At 33.1% G+C, this 24227-nt stretch overlaps 1 protein-coding gene across 7 annotated transcripts in view; it reads left to right on the top strand.

The window, feature by feature from the left end:
- The window catches only part of LOC129919529 (optomotor-blind protein), a 149508-nt gene that overhangs the window by 73362 nt on the left and 51919 nt on the right, over positions 1–24227 (top strand). For 5 of the 7 annotated variants that reach the window (XM_056000435.1, XM_056000441.1, XM_056000436.1 and 2 more), the window contains one exon: positions 3644–3806. In XM_056000435.1, the coding sequence (XP_055856410.1) occupies positions 3644–3806 (163 nt within the window). The remainder of the gene's footprint in view (positions 1–3643; positions 3807–24227) is intronic. The other 2 variants (XM_056000442.1, XM_056000439.1) reach the window with 1 other exon arrangement.

Genomic DNA, 24227 nt, shown 5'->3' with positions numbered 1-24227 from the left:
TATATAAAACTGCAAACAAATATTTTTAGTTTGGCAATGTTATCAATTTTGCCGTGATTTGAAACACAAAAAATATATTACACAATTTGCTTTAAATAAATAGGTATTTGTACAAATTTTTAACAATGTTATCAATTTTGCCGTGATTTGAAACACAAAATTTTACACATTTTCGTTTGTTTGATTAGGCATTATTAAAAAATTACTAACAATTTTATCGTGATTTGAAACACAAAAGAAAAAGTATTAAGTTTAATATCAGTTTAATATCAGCAACATATCAATCAAAAGTTAAAAGTAATTTGACAGAGTTTATTTACTTTAGAAACTGCAAGAAGTGGGTATAGGACTTCGTTTTAATATAAGAAACTATTACGGTACGAAAGAGCATGTTGGCAATAATTATAGAGGCTGATCCAGCCCCTTGCTCCATTTAAGATTTCGTAAAGTTTTTGTAAGGATAGAAAACTCTCCTGAAAATGTAGCCGACGGATTTCTTGCAAAATTGGGCAAGCCGCAACGAAATGGTAAATATCTTCGTTTACTCTTCCGTTACATAGATCGCAAAGTTGAGGCAGATCCGGACGGTGAGGTATGAAGTTTAAATTTAAAATTTCAACTCTAGTTCTAAAGATGATACCTATAACAGAGGCTGAATAACCGTTACGAAAGTATGTTACGTCCGACAGTAGTTGATGATTTAAATTACTGTAAATTGCTCTAGATCTTGTAGAAGATGCTTTGGAAAGATTATCCAGAAACATTTTGTGATCAACCTTAGCAATCACATCAGCAAACTGAGCCTGCCAATCAGCCACGTTACTTTCAGATAAGTTTAAAGATGTTTCGTAATAAACAGCTAGTTCGTTCCAGTCTTTGAACGGGGAAGCATTTACTCTTAGTAATTTCTTTAAAATTATTTTATGGAGACATGATTCACTTCTTTTCATTACTTTAGTGATGAAGTCTGCGCTTGCTTTTAAGCTTTGTATGTATATAGGGGCTATACCAGACTCCACATATATCGCATAGTTAGGTGTTGAGTTTGGCAAACGGAATAATCTCTTAAAAAAGTTTCTTTGTACGGTTTCAAAGGCCTCAAGGTACGTGTATCCGAACACCTGAACTCCGTACGTCATGCAAGCATTAACCGTCGCATTAAAAACTTTGTATTTTGACGATAAATCAACATTTTGGTTAGAGAAAAACTTTGGCCACATAATATTTAATGCTAATTTCGCTTCGTCGCTTTTTTCTTTGGCATGCTTTAAAAAGCTTAAATTGTAGGTCAAAAGGACTCCCAAATATTTGAACTCCTGTACAACGTCAATGCGTACATTGTTTAGCAACCAGTTTTCTTCTGGACGTCTTCTTGACTGTCTCTTTTCAAATATGACGATCTTAGTTTTTTGGGTATTTACTTGTAAGCCCCAAGACTCACAAAATGAACTCAGACGGTTTATTTGCAGTTGAAGCGCAAAAGGATTATCAGCAAGCATAACTAAATCATCTGCGTACAAGAGGACTTTGATTTTTAAGTTTGAAAAATGAACTCCACCCGGAAGGAAGTTGCAAACATCATCTATAAACAGGGCAAATAATAATGGGCTGAGGATGCATCCTTGAGGAACACCTGCAGATGTTTCAAAACGATTTGAAAATGCGAGGCCATCCCATACCCTTGCATTTGTTGATGAAATGAGGCTGGCATAGACTTGGAGAAACTTTCGTGACAAACCAATACAAGAGAGTTTGTATATTAAAGCTTGTCTGTTAACTTTGTCAAATGCAGCCTTAAAGTCAACAAAGCAAGTGTATAGTTTGCTTTTTCTATCTATAAATTGGCGGGCAATACTTGAAATAGCAAAGATATGATCCGTGGTCGAGAAACCTGGGCGAAAACCAGCTTGAAAGATGCTCAAAATACTGTTATCCTCAATCCATTTTGTAAGCCGATTGTTCAGAATTGCAGTAAAAGTTTTTCTAATTGAGTTCAAAATTGAAATTCCTCTATAATTTTCCACAGCGTTAACGTCACCTTTCTTAAAGATGGCAAAAATAACAGATTCATTGAAACTGTTGGGAACACATCGATCACTATACAATTTATTGAAGAAAGAAACGAGGTAGTTTTTAAAATCAGTGGTGCTGTTTTTATAAAACTCGACTGGTATGCCGTCTACACCAGGAGCCTTGTTATTTTTCATCTTTTGGAGCGTTACTTCCAGTTCAGACAAAGAGAAATCCATATCCAGCTCGTTGACTCTAGTGTCAGGCAGTGCGTATTGAAAGGTATGAAGGTCTTCATCAGCTGAGAGCAGAGTTTTAAAATGAGCTGCTAGCGTCTCAGCTTCTAAAGAGAACTTCATACCCTGATTGCGCCCACCAAGCTCGCGTACAGTGTCCCAAAATTGTTTTGAGTTAGTGCAGTTTTCTAATTTCTTAGCCACGTTTTTTAAATAAATAATTTTTTTACTTAAAAGCATTTTTTTAAAGTCGTTATTAACACGAAGGTAGATGTTTTTGAAAAACTGGGAATTGGTAGTTCTAAACAGTTTTAGGTAAACAAACGAAAGTTTCCGAAGATTTTTACAATCCTTGTCAAACCATACATTTTTAGCTACAAAAGTGTGAGTACTCTTCACAGCAAAAGGGGCTGCAGCCTTTACAACCTGTTCTATGCTTTCACATATCTTTTCAGAAGAGACAATGGATTGTTGAGGCAGAGATTGGAAGTGCCGGGACAGGAGACTTTTATATAGGTTTGCACTGTTCTCCGACCATTTGAGCTTGTTAAAGCTAGAAGGTGTAGCTTGTTGATTTAATGTTCCCTATATCTAATGTGTTTCTGTTTAGAGGTCACAATGACAATTAAACAATTTAAATTCTTTCCTTTCTTGCAAGGAAGAAGTCTCCAAAATTCTAACGAACATTATGTCATTTTACAATATGCAAATAATAATTTTGGAGAGTTTAAGTCACTATACCCTTGTTATCTACGAGCTGTCTCGCTTCTCATATATTAGTTGGTACAGAGGTTGAAGAGAATTGTTTTCTTTAAACAATCTTTTTCCGAATTTCTGGCAGTTTTCTACAAAGTTTTGTAGACTTCTTCTGCAAGGACTTTTTTATGTGCTGAATGTATTTGAGTTTTCGAATTGTGATACCAACAGTTTGTCCGTATAGTTTTTTTTTTTTCTAAAGAAAGACCTCTCTGAACAAGGTTTTTCCAAATGGTTATAACAATTTTTCAAGAAACTTTGTAGACTTGAGTTTTCCAAGTGAGTTCCAAAAGAGAAGCAATAGTTTTTACGTGTTTTTCATTTTTTTTAAGACCCTTTTCTAAGTGTTGTCCTAAGGAATTCCAAAAAGCCTTTCTCGTGAAGATAGATTGCAAAGTTTTTTGATCAGGATTTTAAGTATATTTCTGAAAACAGGATCTTCTAGTGGGTCCTTAAGATTTTCTGATGGAGACATAAGTTTCCTCAAAGTTTTTCTAGTAAGAGCTCATTGTCCCTAAGATTTCGATTAGTTATCAAAAAATTCGTTCCCCATCCTGGCGCCATTTTTTTTTTATTCAATCTTATAAAACTTTGATTAAAAAGAGAAGCAATAATTAAATTTAAAATTTTCTCTTTTACAGTCGTTGGATGGTAGCTGGTAAAGCTGATCCAGAAATGCCAAAACGAATGTATATCCATCCGGACTCGCCAACAACCGGTGAGCAATGGATGCAAAAAGTCGTCTCATTTCATAAGTTGAAACTAACAAATAATATTAGTGATAAACATGGATTTGTAAGTACTGTACGTTTTATCTGTTAATTGAAAATTTTAAAACATTTTCATTTTTGAAAAACAGAAAAAGCCAAATTAATATAAGAAATTTTCTCAATTTTGTATTTTTTCCAAAAAAAAAATTAGTATTTTTATTTTTAAATATTTTTTTTTTTTATAATTTCTTAGTTAAAAAAATCGCAATTTTTGTGATAAAATTCAATTTGAGAAAATTTTTTATCGGCTCGAATTTTTTTAAATACATACCAAAAAAATTAGTAGAATAATTAGAAATTTATTTTTATTTTATTTTAAATTTTAAATATTTTCAATGTCAAATATTTTTCTTTATTGATTTTTATTATTTACAAATTATCTCACAAATATTTTAAATATCCACGTGTGCCGCAATTGATTTATTTAGAAGTCTCATTTTCTTCGAAATATTTATATATAACTTATTTTTTGTTTCATCTATAAAATTGATATTCAAAATTTAATTTTAATTCGACGAAACAATGAATATTTGATTAGGTTTTGAATATTTTTGAATTTTATAAATTATGTAAATCTATCTTAAAGATAATTATGTCAGTGCCAATAATATCGATTTTAAGAGGTTTTAAATTCAAATTTTATTAATTAATTAAAATGTTGGGCAAAAGAAGGGGATTTTGTATTTTACCTCAAAAGTTATTAGGTCGTTACATTTGAATAGATAAATCAAAAATAAAAATTTTGTTTGAATAAAAGTGTTGGCATAAACTACACAAACTATACCTATACAATATTTAGGTAAAACTTGAAAAATCTCCGTGCAAATATTTATTCATAATTGTTTGCTATAAACTTAATCATTGACTTAGTGTCAACGATTTTTTTGAGGGAGGAGGTATTCTTTTTTGTTTTTGAATTATCTTTTCACTGCCATTGTCAGCGACAAAAAACTTGCTTTATTTTATTATTGATTAGTTTTTTTTTTTATATTTTTGCTTAACGAATTGTTTTTTCTGATGGGAAGATTTTATGTTATTCAAGATTAAGCCATCAATAAATTTGGTCAAGTTTTATGTTTATCGTGGCAAATTAGTATCTCAACGAAAATTGTTTACCAACTTCTGTATTTAAAAACGCAGGATAACGATGAGTTAGTATCTCTTACGTAATTCATTCTCTAAGTTGCCGTTTTTATAAATAAAACTTTTATTAACTTAACCATTGTTGGATAACGAAGAGAATTTCAGGTTATAATTATTGTGGATTCTATTACCAATCGATTAGGTGATGGAATCCACAACCACTTTTTGATCGAATTGACAACATTGTTTGTCATTTTTATAACTTATTTGTTTGGTCTAATTTATTGAACAAGATAGGTTCCCACTCTTATTACAATCGAAAGTAAATAGATTTGTTTCAAATAAATCGGTTGATAAAACGGTATCGATTATTTATGGTTGTCTGATGGTTTATTTACGTAATAGCTCGTAAAATTTATTAGCAACTAAACCATTTTTATTCCATAGCTGTCAACAAATAACATTTGTAGCAATGTTTTAAATAATATTTGTAAATAAATGATAGTTTATACTTAAATCGATCGTAAACTGCGTTACTATACTACAAATTTCATACAAACATATAACTAAGCTATCTAATATGACAATATTTAACAATAGTCAAACCTAAGTCTCTCTTAAAATTAAATCACTGAAGTTTAAATTTCAACTTAATACTTTTGATAGTTTGTATCATTGCGTTACCAAAAATTAGCTTACAAGCAAAAAAACTAGTTCATATAAAAGTTAGAAGCTTCAACTTATTATGGAAAGTCCGGACGTATGAAGTTAGAAAATTTTAAAGTAATCAGAAGCCCAGAAATGCTCTATAAAACTCATGGCAAAAAGTAACGCAGTGGTTAACTTAAAGAATTATCTTACCTAGAAATAATTAGTTCTTTTTCTTTCATTGTAATACTCCACAATAAGTTGAATTTAATGAATTTGTATGACATTTTTTTAATTTAATAGGTATAATTAAAAATGGATTTAAAATTTATTTTTATGGAAACGCAGCAGTGTAGTAACGCAGTTTTAAGTATCTAATTACATCGTAAACAAACAAACTGCAAAAAAATTTTCATTGTCAAAACTGTAAAAATTCTGTACAAGATTAACAATAGTACAAATTTCTTTTATACTTATATTACAAATGCGGTAACGCAGTGATCACGCAGTAAACACTCGCGTCCTCTTTTAAAGACGTTGAAGCTATTAATTTGTCTAGCTTATTCCCCCTTTAAAAAAATTATAGCCATTGGTCAAATGGCTATCATTTTTTTTTAAAGAGTTACAACAAGTCGAACTAACATGGTAACGCAGTGGAAAAACTCATTTCTTTGGCAATAATGTTGAAATACAACGCCGCATACGAGATATTATAAGAAATTCCTCTTTGTATCGTGAGACTGCTGCTCTGGGACAGCGATATTTTGTATGACAAACAACTGCGTTACCACAATGTTACCGTGATTTGCGAACAATTAAAATTTGCATTAGGTATATTTTATTTTGTTCTATACGTTAATAGTGTTCTAGTTAAATTCACAATAGTTTCTCCACTTATTTGAAAAAGGACAAATTTTTTCAGACATCAAATATTATTTTGGGCAGATGTATTCAAATGCTACAGGGAGGTAGTCTTTGAGTGCGAATTACCACAAAAAAAAAAAACAAAATATTGATAAAAATTGCAATGTGTGAACAAATTTATCATCTTTGTGAAGCTGTGTTTTTGGAGCTTCTGGATTTTAAGAAATGGTTTCAGGCCGAAGTATCATTTGCAAAAATATAGTCCTACTAAAGTAAAAATAACTCATATTGAAACATGGTCATTTGTTCTTCAATTTTGTTCGATTGTTGTAATTATTGATCCTCGTGGTCAAAAACTTAGACTATTGCCTGGCCCAATATCATAAGTAAGTCAGCAAAACCGAAAGGTTACATGAGTTTATGCAGAACTGATGTTCCATGCATTTATGTTTACTTCATTCTTTTAAAGTTCAAAAGTTTTATGGAAGAACGCCCAGTTTTCCAGACCATAAAATTATTAAAAAAATGCTGGAAATATTTTGACATGGTTATCAGACTTTTGAAAGTTGATAAAAGTTACTAATTATCGCTTGAAAATGCCTGCAATTTAAACTGCATTGAATTATAATGAAAATGTCGATAAGTTTTGATATCTAAAAAAAAATGCTTTAAACAGAAATGTCCACCCCCCTTTCAAAGTCTAACCACAGAACAAAGCAATGTGTAAACCCTTCTCTTTTTTAATATGAAAAAGAATGTCTCAACTATATCCGTCAGGTGCGATAACTCACATAGTCTCATAAAAAAAATGTAAAATAAAAAAAAAATTGTAAATTACACTCATTACGAATGGGTGTAGATAGTTAAGTTGATGGAAAAAGCAAGACCCTTCACCTTATAAAGATTATACCAACCAACGCACACTACTGCCACTATGTCACACTCTATGCCAACAAAATACTCGTATGTGGTCAAAGTTCTCTTATGTTTTGAGGACTCATGTCAAACAGGGCTATGAAAATGCATATAATTTGGAAGAAAATTCTTATGCCATCGGGAGCGCCAAAATAGGCGGAGTCACCAATCAATATAGCCTGACACTTAAAGTGGCAGTCTTTGCCTCAATCTACTTTAAAGTTGCATATTATACACTGGTACATATCTATCCAAACTGTTATAATATGTACCTTTAAGAATTGACAACAAAGCAGCGCGCGGTGGCGGTAAGTTTAAGCAGCTATAGAACACACACGTAGCACGCCAGTGAGCGGCCGTCGTAAATAAATCGATAGATTACTCGATCCGGCGGTATCAAACAAGTGGTTAGAGCTATATAACTGCTGCTGCCCACTCACATGTCGACGGCGGCGGAACACCGGGATTCCCACAAAGTCGGTCGGCTGTTTTCAAAAGATTGCAAAAAATATCCATAAGCAAGCAGTGGTGGTGAGAGAGAGGGTGAACAACAGTGCGAATGGCACCTTCGAGCGCCGATCAACATATTTAACCGATCCACCCACCCCCCGCTGATGGTAGCGTGTTTGCTTGTTTGTGCGAAAGCGCGCGCGCGCGCGAGCGCAGATTCAAACGCGCAATCAGCTAAAGCCGCTCCAATAAAAACGCAACCAAAAAAAAAAAGAGATATACATTGGCCAACTTCTATACGAGATATGCGAATACCTACCGCGCTGCTGCTGCTGCTGCTGCCGTCGCTTGCCGCTCGCCACCACCGATAATAACCAATTCCAGCCATAGCATCCAGCATCACAGCCGGCCGGCTGGCTGGTTAGCCGGATAGTGCAATCGCCGCCAACCGATGATCATCAATAAATAAATTTGTAAGTAAGTACATTACTTTCATCTTACTTCATTTTTATCGTCGTGCGCGGTCCGCTTTAGTCATATTTGGCGGCCTTTTAAATGCATCACAACGGCTATATGGCGGCAGCAGTAGTGCCCTGGAGATAGAGATGGTGCTGCTGCTGCGTTGCCGTGAGCCGTGACTGAGTGGCGATCGGTTAAGTCGCGCAGATACCTACTCAAGAGAAGGCGGCTTAAGATCAAACGCTAGAATTAGCTTTATGGAAATATGGGAAACACACTGTTGGGAGTCTCCTCACTCTCTCTATCTATCTCTTTTCTTTGATGACGATGACGGTATATACCTAGTAGATGCCGTGAGACGTTGACGCGGGTTATAGCAAATTAAAACACACACAAAAAAAAATGTATTTAGTTTAAAAGAAACGCATCCCGAAGAGAGGAGGAGATTATTAAGTGAATTTTAAGAACTGCGTTTAAGTCGCATCCGCAATACGACGACAACGATGCATCAAACTCCGATGTACGTGCATAGACGAAGGCAAGGAATCTTAAAATTATTGTTAAAGTTGCAGCAGTTGAATGCTGCGATGCAAATATGAGTTTATCTTAACATCGCATGGGGTATCTTATAGAGGAATAGGCAGTAGGCATATATACTGTCAAGGCTTCGATTAGGAAGCAATTTTTGTGTTTGCACTGTGTATTATGTCAAGAGTGCGATACGAGGAAGGAGGACAAATGTTTACTGGTTGAGGTTGAGAGAGTTTGGTGGATACAAGTGCAACTGCAGTTCTCTAATCGGTGTAAACTGTTTCTAAGAGAGAACATTTATAACAGTTGACATGGATTTATAACAGTTGACATGTCATTTTCGACCTTTTTTCAAGCTCTCGACGGTAGCCTTTTCAATAGAATTAGAATATTGGTTCAAATTCTGGGTTTACACAGTTTAATTTAAAAGTTTTCGCGGAATTTTGACAGTAATTTCCAACTACTTCCGACTGATGAAAAACTCATTTAAGTACTAAAAATTAAGTACTAAAATGAACTAAATTCTGTATAATTTTTCTTTCCAGTTTGTGGCTTCTTTAAAATTTTTGAAATTTTTATATTTTTATTTTTTAGTGTCACCCTGTTGATGTGAAACCACACATTCATATGGGGGCACTTTTAAGTGCGTAAATGTATATCTATCCACACCAACAACAACAACTTAAAAAAAAAACACCAGAGACAATTCAAAAGCAGCAACAACCATTAATAAAAACGAAAGTCAGCCATATTTTTTTTTTTTTTTTTAATATCTTCCCCTGTCCCGCGTGCATTAATAACACAACCACACATCCATTTTGTAAGGACTTTTTAGGACATGTAGTACTCATATGTGTGTATGTTTAAAGGGATTTGTTGTTTAAAAAAAAAATTATTATATTCGTGTTCTACATTTTTTGTATTATATTTTATTCCTCGCACCCCTTCATTTTTTTTTTTTTTTTTTGAAAAGAAGTGTTGTGTTGAAGTTGAATTTGAAGAGAAGTGAAATAACACGAAAGGCCAACCCATGTGCGTTGAACTTTCCTATCGCATATTGTACCTAATAACACGTTCTCGGTTGCACCACACTACAATAACAACTCCCCTAAGAAAATACTTACTATATGAAGTGAACACACACCGATGATAATAATGAGTGTGAAAAGAAAAATCATCTAAGCAAAGCATCTCAAAAAAAAAAAAAAAAAAAAAATCCTTAAGTGCAAGGGATGATGATGATGGATCTTTAAAAAGGGATTTTCTGCAATGGATATATGCGTATCTATCTACCTAAAACCTAACCAAAAAATAAAAAAACAGACGTTTGTGTTAATAAGATCTGATTTTTTTTTTTTGTTCATTTATCTCGTTTTGCTTCTGTGTGTTCAATTCTCAATTGGATAATCCCAAAAAAATATTTGAGAGGAAATGGATTGCATTTACTATTATTTAAGGTTGCACCCTAACTTCCTATAACAGTGATGTGCAAAATTATGGTCACGTTTCAAAATTTGGGTTATAACTCGAATCTGAAAATTTGGATTTGCGAGATTTGCACCACGCGGCTAATATGGACCACCAGCTTTTAAGTTTTAACTGTCAACAAAACTGCTGTTGAATGTGGAAAACATATTTAAAAGAATACAGTTTTGTTTTTAAAGCAAATTCAATTCCAAAACATATGCTGCGGGTAATATGGACCACCACATGGGATGCAATATGTATCATATGAAATGAAAGATAAGGATACAGGATAATATGGCCAATCGAGATATCCGTTCGGAAGAATTTACGAAACGAAAATGACCTCCGATCGGAATTAAAAAGGTGTTCGAGGTATTCGAAGAAAGGAAAGATATAGAGTATATTCTGCATCGTTTCTTTTTTTCGTTTAAATTACTTTGGAGGAAATTTAACGATTAGCTGTCAAAACTTAATTTTTGATGTGTGCTACATTTAATCGGAATATTTCTCAAAAAACAACGTTCGGTAGCTTAAAATGGCCTACCTCGTAACGCAATTGCTAGTGCGATGGACTGTCACGCCATAGGTTCGGGGTTAAAATCCAGTCTTCACGTCTACTGCCTCCTCTTGCTAGGAATTGTCAAAGCCTCCAATAGTTTCATTTTCTTGAAAAAGTGCATTAATGTTATGCTGTTCTTACCAGCTCACAGAAATGGCATTGGCCCTTCATGAAGCCGTCGTTATAGTACCGAATACAAAGATAATTGGAAAAATTAAATAAGATTTACACAAAATCTCTTCAAAATTAAATTGGATTAAAACTTACTTAAAGAAAAACAATTTTTCAAAAACCCATTCACTTTAAAATTTCATTCAAATTTAGACTCACAACCTCTTACACACTTTATAACACAAAAATCAGTAAGTAAACAAAACAAAAAAAAAAAAACCTTGGATGGTAGTTAAGGTATGTGTACTGTTTTAAGTGACAAACATCGGCTTACAAAGCACTTGTAAATATTTGAATTTGTCCATACAAAAAAAAAAAAAAAACAGTTGGGAGAAGATTATGTATTTTTGAAAAAAAAAGAAAAACATTAAATGGGGACATTGTTCCAAGATTATAAGTCTTGTGTAAGCGGAAGTATAACATTTGCCTTTGTCAAACATCCAGTAGCTACTTCATCCCCGAAATCGTATCAAATTCAGTTTTGACATTAAATAAGTTGTGTTTTTTGTCTAGATTCCGTTTAGAAATATATGATTGTTTGTTTTGAATCTTTTTTTTTAAATTTCAGTAGTTAAAATTGTCGGTGGTAGGTATGTGTATATGAGTAGATTTAAAGGTGCCAACAAAACACCTTTAATTTGGCTACTGACTGCCTTAGAACTTCTTCCTCATCAACATCAGCTGATGGTATTAAATAACAACTTGACAAATATATAAAACCACTCTGTGTATATGGTTAAGCGACAATATTTTTTTTTTCTCTCTGATATTCACCGAATAGTCTTCGTTTAATGGTTGGTTGGATAAACAAGTAGCTAAGAAATTAAGATAAATACCATTTGAGAGATGTCAACACACTTCCATGAATTTTCAAGAACCATAAGCACCGACTTTGAAAGATGATGATGATGAGATTTTTTGTTTTTATTCTTTTGGAAGAAATTGCATCGTAATCAAATATTGGAATGAAGTTTTTTGCTGGCGCCGTTTTTGTTGCCGCCATCATCATAGTTTTTGTGATGGTGTTTTATACCTTTTGTTTTTATTTATTTTATTTATTGTTTGACTTTAAAGATTAAGCTGAAATTTCCGCTTAAATTAGTTGCAAGAAGTTTTTCTTAGTAAATGGAGGTTCAATTTTAAGGAGTAGAAAACAAGGACGCCAAAGCCGGTCTCCACACAAACATTTGAAAACTTTTCTTTCAACGCAAACTTCAGAGCAAATCGCGATTTCAAAGGCCAATAAACTTAAAAACATTGATAGAAGCCAGCTGACATAAAGCTTGTAGTTACTGTCTGTTATACCAACAGTTTTACCGCGCCAGTCGCTGATATGTACCTTGACATTGAGGGCACCAGAATTGAATCAAAGCTGGCATAGAAAGTAGTAGCCAATAAGATTGATCAACAAGAAAATAGTAAGAACAGAATAGAATAGAATATAACACAACATAACTAAATATAGCACAATATAACACAATAGAACAGTTTCATGAAAAAACTTCAGAACAGAATAGAACATAATAGAGCAGAATATAACACAATATAGCAAAAAATAACACTGTTCTGACAGAATTGAACAGTTTCATGAAAAACGTCAAGAGAAAACAAGCAATGGATACATTCGATGGGTTTCATGAATTTGTTTTAACCTTTTTCAAACAGTCTTATTGAAACGTTTAAACTTTTAATTCATAACATGGATATTAAAGATTAAACTAAACTTGTAGTAATAGAGTAGTGATCCATTCTTAAAAGATTATTTGATCACTGGTATCAAAAAGCTGAAAACATGCTAACAAACAAGTATAACAGCCACAATTTTGACCAGGTGAGGAGCCCCTGCTTGCGCGAGATTTACAAACTGCCAGTCGTTTTTTTAATAGCTATATTATTTATTGTTTCACCACTGGACACACATTTAAAAGCATTTAAAAAAGTGGGGATGAGGTGTCTTCAAAAATTTTAAGACCGCGTTAACGAGAGAGTAATTTCTTAGTAATCCTGCATTATCCGCTCACAATGACACTACAATACTACATTTTTTTTTCCTAATAGTATGCAGCGACTTTTTCAGCAGTTTTAACAGGATTTTTTCTGTTTTATTTACTTTCTATTCGAAAAGTCTTAAAATTTAGAGTGATTTAGAGATTGATGTTTGGTCTTGTTTAAGCAATTTTGATTTGTGGGCTTGTAATAAAACAATTTCTTGCCAATGGAAAACAAATTTAATATTTTTCATTTTTAACTCTTTAAATTAAGTTACTTTTACACTAATTTCTTTAACTTTGAATAAAATGTATCAAATCAAATTTGGGTACAAAGCCATTTGCAGGTCCGTTTGATGTAGGTCTCTTTACACATTTTCCTTCTGTTCCATTTTATTTCTTTATATTTTGTAAATGTTTTTTTTTTTTTTTTTTGGGTAAATGTGTTGCAGAAACATAATGTTCTTGAACAAAATAACAAAGTTTTAATAATTCAAAGACACTATCAAAAAAGGGAAGGAGTTGAAATAAATTACCCTAACTGCCATCTTCACTTCTTCGTCTTCAACTTTGTCGTCGTCGGTCATCCTGTGGGATTGTCCCAGAAAGCTTATACCATACACACTTATAACAAGAAATGGACACAACCCCAAAAAAATATATACTATACAGGGTGTCCCACAGTCACCGCCCCAAATGAAAACCATGGATTCCTGGGGTCATTTTAAGTCGAAAAACTTAAGTGGTAATTTTCTCGTTTTCGTCCCGTTTTCGAGTTACCACGGTTTTTATGATTTTTGCTCTCTTGTCCTTTAACTGGCCTTATCTTTGCCAAACTACGTTTGATTTGAAAGATTTTTTTTACAACCAATCAAGAATTTATTACAGTTTAAGTTTGTCTCAAAACTTTTTTTTCTGCGGACAACCGTTTATCCACAATTTTGCATCGAACACAATTTTCTTCGTTTTTTAAGTTGTTTTTTACACTTTCATATCATTTAAGTCAAAAAAACACGTTAATGAGTATTGTTTTTTTGTGCTTTTTATTAAAGCCCAGTTAATTTTCATAAAAAAAATAAGTTTCATTTCATAAAAAAGGCTACTGAAAGTAATTAAAAAAAATAAACAAACTGAGTGAATTAAAAAAAAAAAAATAATTTTTAAATACAAAATTAATTTAAATGAATTTAAACTCTTTCTAAGCTTTATCTATTTGTTCTTTTCTTAACCACAACAGCTCAGAAAAAGTTTTTAATTCATTTAAATTAATTTTTTATTTAAAAATTATTTTTTTTTTTAATTCACTCAGTTTGTTTATTTTTTTTAATTACTTTCAGTAGCCTTTTTTATGAAATGAAACTTATTTTTTTTATGAAAATTAACTGGGCTTTAATAAAAAGCACAAAAAAACAATACTCATTAACGTGTTTTTTTGACTTAAATGATATGAAAGTGTAAAAAACAACTTAAAAAACGAAGAAAATTGTGTTCGATGCAAAATTGTGGATAAACGGTTGTCCGCAGAAAAAAAAGTTTTGAGACAAACTTAAACTGTAATAAATTCTTGATTGGTTGTAAAAAAAATCTTTCAAATCAAACTTAGTTTGGCAAAGATAAGGCCAGTTAAAGGACAAGAGAGCAAAAATCATAAAAACCGTGGTAACTCGAAAACGGGACGAAAACGAGAAAATTACCACTTAAGTTTTTCGACTTAAAATGACCCCAGGAATCCATGGTTTTCATTTGGGGCGGTGACTGTGGGACACCCTGTATATATTTCTGTATACATTTTATTTGGGTATATCCCAAGTGGTGGTGCACAAGTAGTTCTTTGATTTTCTATTTGAATTGCTTCTCAAATGTGTAATAGACTCTTGTGTGTTCCTTCAAGGTGTATAGAGTGAGAGAGTATTGTGAATGTCCTTTTTTGGGACACACGTCTCATGTATATACAAAGAAATATATATATTTTTACTTATAAATCGTTTTTGTAGAACCTTTATACTTATACCACATATGTTTAGCTCATCCAAGCGTGTTTCCATTTTAATTGTGTCATCTTGTATTCCCGTCGATGCAGATGATAGCTTAGAGTGTATGTATAGACCCAGGTTATATCATGGTGCGGCTATATTCTATATATATATGGGGTTTTGAGCTTTGGAAGACCAAAAATATGCCCTCTGACACAAGCCAGGGCGAAAGGACATGAATTAAATTTAACCAAATATAAGGAGGTGAAGTCCTTGACGTTGTTCTTTGCGCATGAAGAAATTTGTAAGAGTGAACATGCGAATAAGTAGGTAGTTAGGTATATGTAATACAAGTTATAAGGTATTACCTACTACCCACTTGGATATGAGGTTTCTTTGTGCCAGCAAAAAGGACTTAACTTAACTTTGCCGATGCTGTTGAAGTGGCGGACCAAAATTAACAATATGACGTACTTGTATCCTTCGAATTACATGCCTCGTCGAGATCAAAAAAGATGATGCTCATATAATAATAATTGCCCAGAGAGAGATTTTTAGTTAGCAATCGATATTTATTAAGGATGTCCTTTTTTACTTTCTTCTATTTCTCTGGTTTTTTTTTTTTTGACTGAGTGTTACACTTTATGCCACGGTGATATCTTTAAGGAGTTTGTTCTATATTTAGTTTGGATTTTTGTGTAAAATTGACAGTAAATGAGATTTTGAAATAATGAATTTATATCAAAGAAGAAGACGTACATAATAATCGTTGTGGTAGCGGCATCTGCTCTTTTACAATAAAGTTAAAAGCAGTTATGATGAAATCATCCCTATCCTATATTTATTATTTGCACCCTATCCTTCGTGGTTATGATACTTTTAACGTGTACATACATAATGTACATACATAAAGATCTAAAACATATTTTATTATTTTTTGCGAAGCGTTGAAAATACAAAATCAAATCGAAAATACCCATTTGAAGCAAATGGATGTGCACACAAAGTATACCTGGAAAATTGCACTGTACATGAAAAAAAAAACAGCACCTTAGAAATAAGATGATGTCAATTCGAATCACACCCTTTTAAAACAATACGATTTCCGCTTAAAATAAGTGAAATCCGCTTAAATTAAGAGGATTGCTTTAAATTTGCTCATTCAAGAAATTAAGAAGACTTGACTGCTTAATTTATGACTGAAATTATGTTGGCAAAAAACCATGCAGAAATCCACTGAATTTATTGAGAAATTCACTTATTTTAAGCGGAAATCGTATTGTTTTAAGAGGGTGGGCATCATCTTATTTCTAAGATGCCCTCTTTTTCTCCGTGTACAGTACAATTTTCCAGGTATACTTCATGTGCACACTGCACATCCATTTGCTTCAAATGTAGCTGAATTTTTTACCGATGTTAACTCAAATTCAAATAAAACAAATTTGTGCTACTAAGAATCAAAAAAAGGCACTCGAGAAAAACGGAACTATTGCCGCACGATTTTTTTAGAGCCACAACGAGATGGAAAATACTTTTTCGCTGAACCTCCGTGTCGTGGAGCGTCGACGAAGCACTGCAGAATTCAGCGTGCGGCGGAATTTTCCGCCATCCATCTTTCTGCATTGAAATCGGTCTTGATTCTCCCGAAGCAGTCTAGGAGTGTGGAGTGATTTTCTTGACATATTTATAATGTCCTCTTTTAAAGCTATCATTTAAATTAAATAACACAATTTTCTCACTCGGAAGCTTGAAAATAAAAAAACAAAAAAAAAAATAGAAAGCACCAAAGAACTCTATAGAACCATTCAAAGCTAAGCATTCGGAAATAGAGGTATGAACTTCATTTTAAAAACTCAATTGCCATTTACCCTTCTTAAAATTGGAACAATAAGAAGAAAGCACTTCCAAGCGTTCTTGTGGTATATCTACATTTAAAAGACATTTTTCTGAAGACGTGGTAGAAAAAAAAATCATATTCTATAGGTTTTTCTTCAAAACTCTCATTCCAAGACATAATTTAATAAAAAAAAAAGACAAAATATATTATGGAATGTAAGATATTACATTCTTTTTTAAATTCTAAATAAAAGTAGAGGAATCTCTTCCAAAGTCATGATTTCGAGTTTATTTTTTTTTTTTCTGCAAACAAATAATAAAACACCACAAAGTTCACAAAGACTTCCAAGAAAGTAAGTAAGCAAGAAAAAAAGACTCTAACGCCCCCTATGAAATTTCTGTATATCCAACCATACTACCTACTTATTTTTATTTAATTTTTTTTTTTTCTTTTATATAATTTGAAAATTTCCTTATCAGAAAGTGCTCCCCTTTGGCTTTCAAACTTGAAATTACATGCCAATGAACACGAAATAGAATTAAATTCGTTTGGCCCTTATTTAATTTTTTTTGGTCGTAACCTTTTGTATCTCGGTGCTAAAATTGTTCAACACCCCCAGGCGTCATTGACTTGAAAGCTCTTCCCCTTTCTTCTACCAAAAAAAAAAAAAAATAAACCATCGCCAAGTGAAATTAATGGCCCATAGTTGGTTTTTATTACATTTTAACCAGGATAATTAGATTCATGTTTAACACACCAACTACGTCGCGTCTCTCAGGTAAAAGGTATTGGTTAGGCGGTAGAAGGGAATAGAGGTAAGGTATAACGCTAAATATATTATGTTAATTAGATTTTTGTCACGACGATTGCTGAGTGACGGGAGTGGTCGCGTTTTCACCTACAATGATCATTCAAAAAAACACAAACACACACAAAGATAGGCAAAGAAAATCCCTTAAAAATCCTGTTACAGGCGTCTTGTGTTGTAATGTGATGATTACCTAGAGCCCAGATTAGACCAGCTTTTGAAGATACCGATATACCGAATTTGGTTTTGTTCTCTGCTAAAGAAGTCTTCAAGAAGTCTATTCGGTGGAAAATATCCTAACCGCATTGTCCTTTGTTAGCTCACCATCAGTCACAGTCTCATCACCACCCGCTACTGTTCGAGATACTTTTTTTCTATTCTTTTGGTTTTACCTGTCGGTCGTCTTTCGACAGAGCACGAAGGAGAGGAGATTTTTTTTTTAGTTTTCTTATCTTTTGTGTCATCCTCTCTGATGGATAAATTTTCATTTATGATTCGTCTTCGCTTTGTTGTCCTTTTCGGCATCCCAAAATACAAAAGATTGCAATTTATAGTGCGGTTTATCTTAGAGGATGATAATTTTGCGATTAGCCTTGTTTTTTTTTTCTTTCTTGTCTTTTTTATTTTTGGCTGAGCAAGTTCCATTGAAGCCTGCAAACCACTTTTGTGTCGTGGCTGAGATGGTCTATTTCTATGTGGTGCGGTTCAGGATCATCTTCATTTCATCCACTTTTTTTTCCTGAAGGTATCCTACTCAGAGCAGCAGGGATATTTCTTTAGGGCGCTAGGATTTCTGTTTCCCTTTGTTTCAATTATTTCAACAGTACCTTTACAAACCTATCTACCTGCTGGCTTGCTACTGCTGCTCTATCGTAGGGCTTCAGTAGATATAATTTTTCGTCTGCTTGTATCTTAATATGATCGAAATGAGTGCAAACCATAACAAGGATCTATGATGATGATGAGCATCTAGAGAGGGAGGATTGGTATAATAAATTTGTCTTCTCATCTGTCGAGTGATGAAGGGCCGTTTCTATTGTCCCTTTTGTCAAGATTAGAAGATGTTTTGAGATAAACAAGGAGGCGCAGTTTTTAATGTTGTGTTCGTTGATAAAGAAGAAAGAATGAATGTCTGTGTAGAGATAAAGGTTATACATGAATTATATGTGCATTGATAGGGGTATTAAAATAAATTTTTTGATCTTTAAGAAAAGAGGACTTAGGTATTTTAGGTTTGGAAGAAAAGGGTGCGATCTTGATCATCTTATCATTTTGGTATCATAGACAGATGGTTTGAAAGAGCGGGCTAAACGCTAATTTTTTTTACGATAATTTGTGGCATGATAGCATGGAAATCATGGAAACGCAAAATGGCACACTTGGTACAGATTTTAAACAAGTTCTGCTAAAAATTAATGCCGGAAAAAGTTCCTTGAACAAGCAGTAGGTATATTCTTACAGATTCACAAAAAAACAATTTTTACACTTTTCGAACTAAAGAGGCTGATTTCAACATAATTGAAAGATCTTTGAAGTTCTATATGAGGCGTTTATAAGTAAATTGCAGGCTTTTATCTTCATGGGCCTGCGATTCAAATATGGCTCTCATCAAGCTACTCAAATAGGCAAGAAAATGTGATTGGACGTTGATTCTCTGTCAGAGTTCTTCCCACAAGTCGTGAGTGTAAATGGTTCTCTGAAGCGTGAATTCTATACGAGCTCCTAATACCAGTAGTTTTCTTGCCATTTCTTGTGAAAATCTCGATTATAGTGCTAATTGATTCAAGTTCGCCAGTTATCTAACTTTTTCTTGTTCCAGAACTTAATTTTGTAGTTGAAACGAACTTTTATTTTCCATTCCACACATTTCCGAATCTAATAATGTCTGCCTTTACAAGTTCCAATGGGGTCAAATCAATGATAATTTCTATTGATCCTGCAGTATTTTACTACAGTTCATTTTGGTTAAGTTCTTTAAAATGTAAATAATTGAACGCAACGGCTAATAGTGTGTCAGGATGAATTGTCTCTATATACGTTGTTCGCATTCATTTTTCATTGGACGAGTGCTGAGTACCAAGTTCCTGATTGATTCAAATTGAGTATTACCGTGTGATTGGAAACATCACCTTTGTTATAAGCCATATAGTAAGTTTGCTGATAGTTTTATTCAAACATTCTTGGACTTTTTTTTATATATGTATAACCAAACAGAAACTCCCTCAAAACATAAAAGATGATCCTGTTTTTAAGTTGAGTAGGCATCTTTCCCACAAAAATTGTAACATCTGTTGATACAAAATAATTCTCTGATCCTAAATAACATCAGGAAAGGATTTCTAAAACATCATTTATTAGGTAATATCTCTATCTTTTGTTCTTTTTTTTTCCAAAACAAACCTCAGGTATTCTCAACATTTAACTTACTAATATTTGACAAGACAGACTCTTTTGATAGCCTTCTAAAAACTCTCTTAACTATATCCATTTCTTCTGCGACTCTCAACGCAGAGGGTGTTTAAATGATTAACGACCATTTAAATCATTATTTATACCTACAATAATTTCACTGCCGATAGATATATTACTCGGACTCAACTATACAGACACTCAAAAACTCTAATACACCCTTGAATTTTGTTGTGTTTCCATTTTTCTGCGTGCACTTTAACAAGCCAAGGATTTATTATTATTAGTTTTGTTGTTTTCAAATTACCAATGTTTGTTTTTCGTGCCTGTTTCCTTGATGGGCTGTTAAATTAGCCAGAGGGTCCTCTCTTTAGCACGCACACAACCAAGCCAACTGATCGAGCAAGCATACATACTGCCTTCGCCACACAGGTCACTCTTGAGCTCTTCAAAATAATATGCCTATAATGTATGCCTTAGGGGCATATACAAAGATGGTTTTTATGATGCAATGATTATTATAGGGTCGTTGGAAGGGCTATTTTGTATCTCAAAGTCATAATTATCCGAAAATATTAATGAATTATTTGGAAACATACAAAAGCAGCTGACGTGCGCGCCTCCACACAGTAATAAAACAATACAACAACAAAAAAAAAAAGTAGTATCTTCTTTTTGGTACGTTTTAGGTATTTTTCATATATTTTATGTGGCGCCAAGGCATTTCTCCTTTGGGCCAAAGAGAGGGTTTTCTTCTTTTCTACAAAAAAAAAACCGAGACATCTACGCAAATTAGTATGCAATCAGTTGATTGATTCGAAAATGAAAATATTATGAATTTGTTTCTTTTTTTTTTTATAACAATAACAATTGTCATTCACTTTATGATCACGCATTTTAACTTTAACTTTATTTGATAAGGGATACCCATTTACCTTTAAAGACAATTAGATGGCGCTAACTGCGTTTGTCACGATTGCTTTTACTCACGTTTCATCCATCTATCTATCTGGCTGCTTCAGTACAGAGAGCACGATCATAATCTCTTCTATTACCACCGAAATAATAATAGATAGGTAGGCATTTCTGAAGAAAAACAATCCCCAGGTAGGGTATACCCTCCCTCATAACAATATTGTGTGCCCGCGATCAATGGGAATTGTGTGACAATAATGGTTAATAAGCCGCTGAGCATCGCATCAAAACCACAAAAGGTATTTATTTTTTGTTGAGTCTTCTTCATTCTTTTCTATTCTTCCCATCATCATCATCACAAGAGTATCAAAAGACAATACTTAAGCTTTGAGATCTAAAGCCCCGCATTCGTATATTGAGACAGGATAGAGATATACAGACTCTTAATTCGAGTGTTTTGGGCCTAGAAAACAACTCTTGCGAATGACAGTAATCCCTCGATATGGGCAGGTAAGTTATATACAATCGAGAGCTCTCTTCAAATGTTTGATGATGATCGGATAAAGATCATTTCAACACGACACAGCCGGGTAATGGCCAATAATTTGGGATTTTCGTATTCACTTTGATTTTTCAAAACGACACCGACTCGACTCGACTCTGCGAACGCGTTACCGCAGCGTTACATTGCCCTGTGTTATAGTCGCTAATTCTAGAGAATAAAAATCTTTAAATTCAAAATTTGTGTGTGGGATTGTTGGGGTCTGGTCTGCCTGCAGATGGTAGTCAGGTGGCAGGATTAGTTGGTTCTTATGGTAATCGAAATTAATTAAAAAGTTTGTCTTTCTCCTGCGGACAATCGATTTATTTTAAAAAGTCGATATATAAATATATACAAACACTAGGACAAAACAGATACCCAGTGAAGTATACAATTTATGCCTTTCTATCTTTGAACTAAACTAAAAGAGTTTTTTGTCATCAAAAGCAAACAAGTTTTCTATGCCGAGCATTTAGTAATGCAATTGGGTGGTAATCTGTTCCCAAAGAGTTAAGACCAATTAAGTAATTATCTTCACTTTGAGATTAAAGTATGGGAGCTATTCAGGTAAAGTTGGGTGGGCGGCTGGCTGGATGATGGTGAAGTTTATCAATTGTATTTCCTTGATTAGTATAAACAGTTTGTCGACCTGAAAAAATGATTTAATTATACAAAAAATAAAATAAAATTAGTAGCTAAAGATAAACTTAGTTGGAAAATTGATTTTGGAAAGTTTTCGGTTTAGCTATGGAAAGGGATAATAGGATCAGAAAAGTTTTTAAACCGAATGAGACTTTCACACAATATGAAAAGATATTTAATCTTATCTTGGAACTAAGACTAATCAGTAACGATAATACATAATTCGTTGTCGAATATTTTTGAAAAAAAAAATATTCTGATCAAACAAAAGAGTGTAACCGATTTGTACAGGGATAAGGATCTAGAACTCAAGTTCCTTTAATTGAAAATCAGGTTTTTCTGTTAAAATAAATAATGATCAATGTTTTTCTTAAAAAGGAGAAACTATTATGCTTTTAATTCAACTTAAAAGTACTCAGAAACGATACGAAAATGTTTAAAAAATTAGTTGAACTGATTCTGAATAGTTTCTTTTGGTTTAAAGGTATCTTTCAATTCACTGCGAAACAAGAAAGGGCCGTCAATCATGAGTTTCCCAAAGAAAAAATGTGTCCAAAAATTTCAGAAGTAGCTAATTTTCTCATTTGAAATTTTTTTTGATGAGTATCCTTATTAATCATAAAAAAATCCTGGTTTTGAAAACTAAAAACCGTTACTCAAGTAACTCAAGTCCAAACAATCTTGATTCTTTAAGAAGGGGTACAATCCAGTGCGGGCTCAACCAACAAGCTTCTCCAGCCGTTCTTATACTTTCTAGGGTCATACAAATAATGCTAAATGGTCTGATTATGAAATATTTTTCTAAACTAAAAATTCTAAATGACTGACAGACAGTATAGTTTTTATAGCAGGAAATACAGAATACGACGGGAAACCGACGAAGTTACGAATACCAGAGTTACGGGCGACAGAGTTACGAGCGTCAAAGTTACGCGAAACCGAAGTTACGAAAAACTAGAGTTACGAATTCTAAAGTTATGTTAAATTATGACATGTGATTTTTTTGTTGGCAACAATTGCGAGGAACGATATGAAATTATGGAAATACAAACAAGAGATTAACATTTTTCTCATTTCCTTAATTATACCACGGAATCAAGCTTTTTGAAAAAATTCAATCATGATTTTGTTCACAAAACCATCAACTCCTGGAAATCTTAGTAGCGAACCGATTTTCTTCAAAGTGTTGCATGAATACTCTTAGTGTTCTTGCACTTTAAAATTTGGACGATTCCACAAGCAGATGCCAACCAATGCTTGATTTACCGAAAAATCTAAACCATACCTAAAATTCTCGGCAACACAAAAATCGGTGAGCTTCTAAAATTTCTAGCGGTTGATGGTTATATCAATATGGTTTCTGTGGTATGATTAACTGAAGTTAAAGATTTAACAAAATTTCTACTTCTATTATTATGTTGGCCACCCCTGGTTGTTTTGAGATGCTCTTAGACTTGAAGTTCGTTTTAATACTACGAGAGTTTCTCTTCCATTTTTTTAATGCAAAACTTCCTAGTGAATTTAATGAACTTCTCTTCATTGGATTTAAGTTCTTTCGAATATGCTTTTCTATTGTATGGACTCTATTGTTAAAAATATTTCTTAATTCCCTTCTTGCTCGTATAGGTAATTCACAGAAATTTTCGTTTACTTTAACTTATTATAGCGTTCAAAAACCTTATTTAATTCCACTACCACTGGTCCTATTCCTATTTCTACATCGCGGAATTGCCTTTGTTTCAATTTGTTCTGATTGTTCAGCTTCAGCTGATAGCATTACCTGCATTTAAAAAGGTATTTAATTCAACTTCACGTGTTTTTTAAGACTTGTCTATCGGTCAGTAAAAGGAGATAAAATATGTAGTGAACAATATTTCATAAACATCGAGCAATTTCTCCCATTTTATCGTTCGCGATACGACACTTACAATAAATTAGTTTAGAGAAAAACCTTATTTCCTTGTGTCCTTAGACTTATTGGAGAGGAAGTTGAGGTGAAAGTTTTACTAAGCAATTGTTGATTAGATTAAATCAAAAAAGTTATATCTTTTTCTTATTTGGCAGTTACGTTAATTTGGCGGAAAAGGCTCCACTTGTAGTCTCCTGATTAAAGTTAAAAACAAGCTTTTTACAGTTGAGTCTCAAAAGAATGATAAGTGCCCTGAAGAATTTCAATGTCTATCGTTGTAATCCTT

The sequence above is a fragment of the Episyrphus balteatus genome, chromosome 4 (genome assembly GCF_945859705.1).
Source record: "Episyrphus balteatus chromosome 4, idEpiBalt1.1, whole genome shotgun sequence".
Classification (NCBI taxonomy): Eukaryota; Metazoa; Arthropoda; class Insecta; order Diptera; family Syrphidae; genus Episyrphus; species Episyrphus balteatus.
Note: the sequence above shows the minus strand (reverse complement) of the source record. Positions and strands in the feature narration are given on the sequence as shown.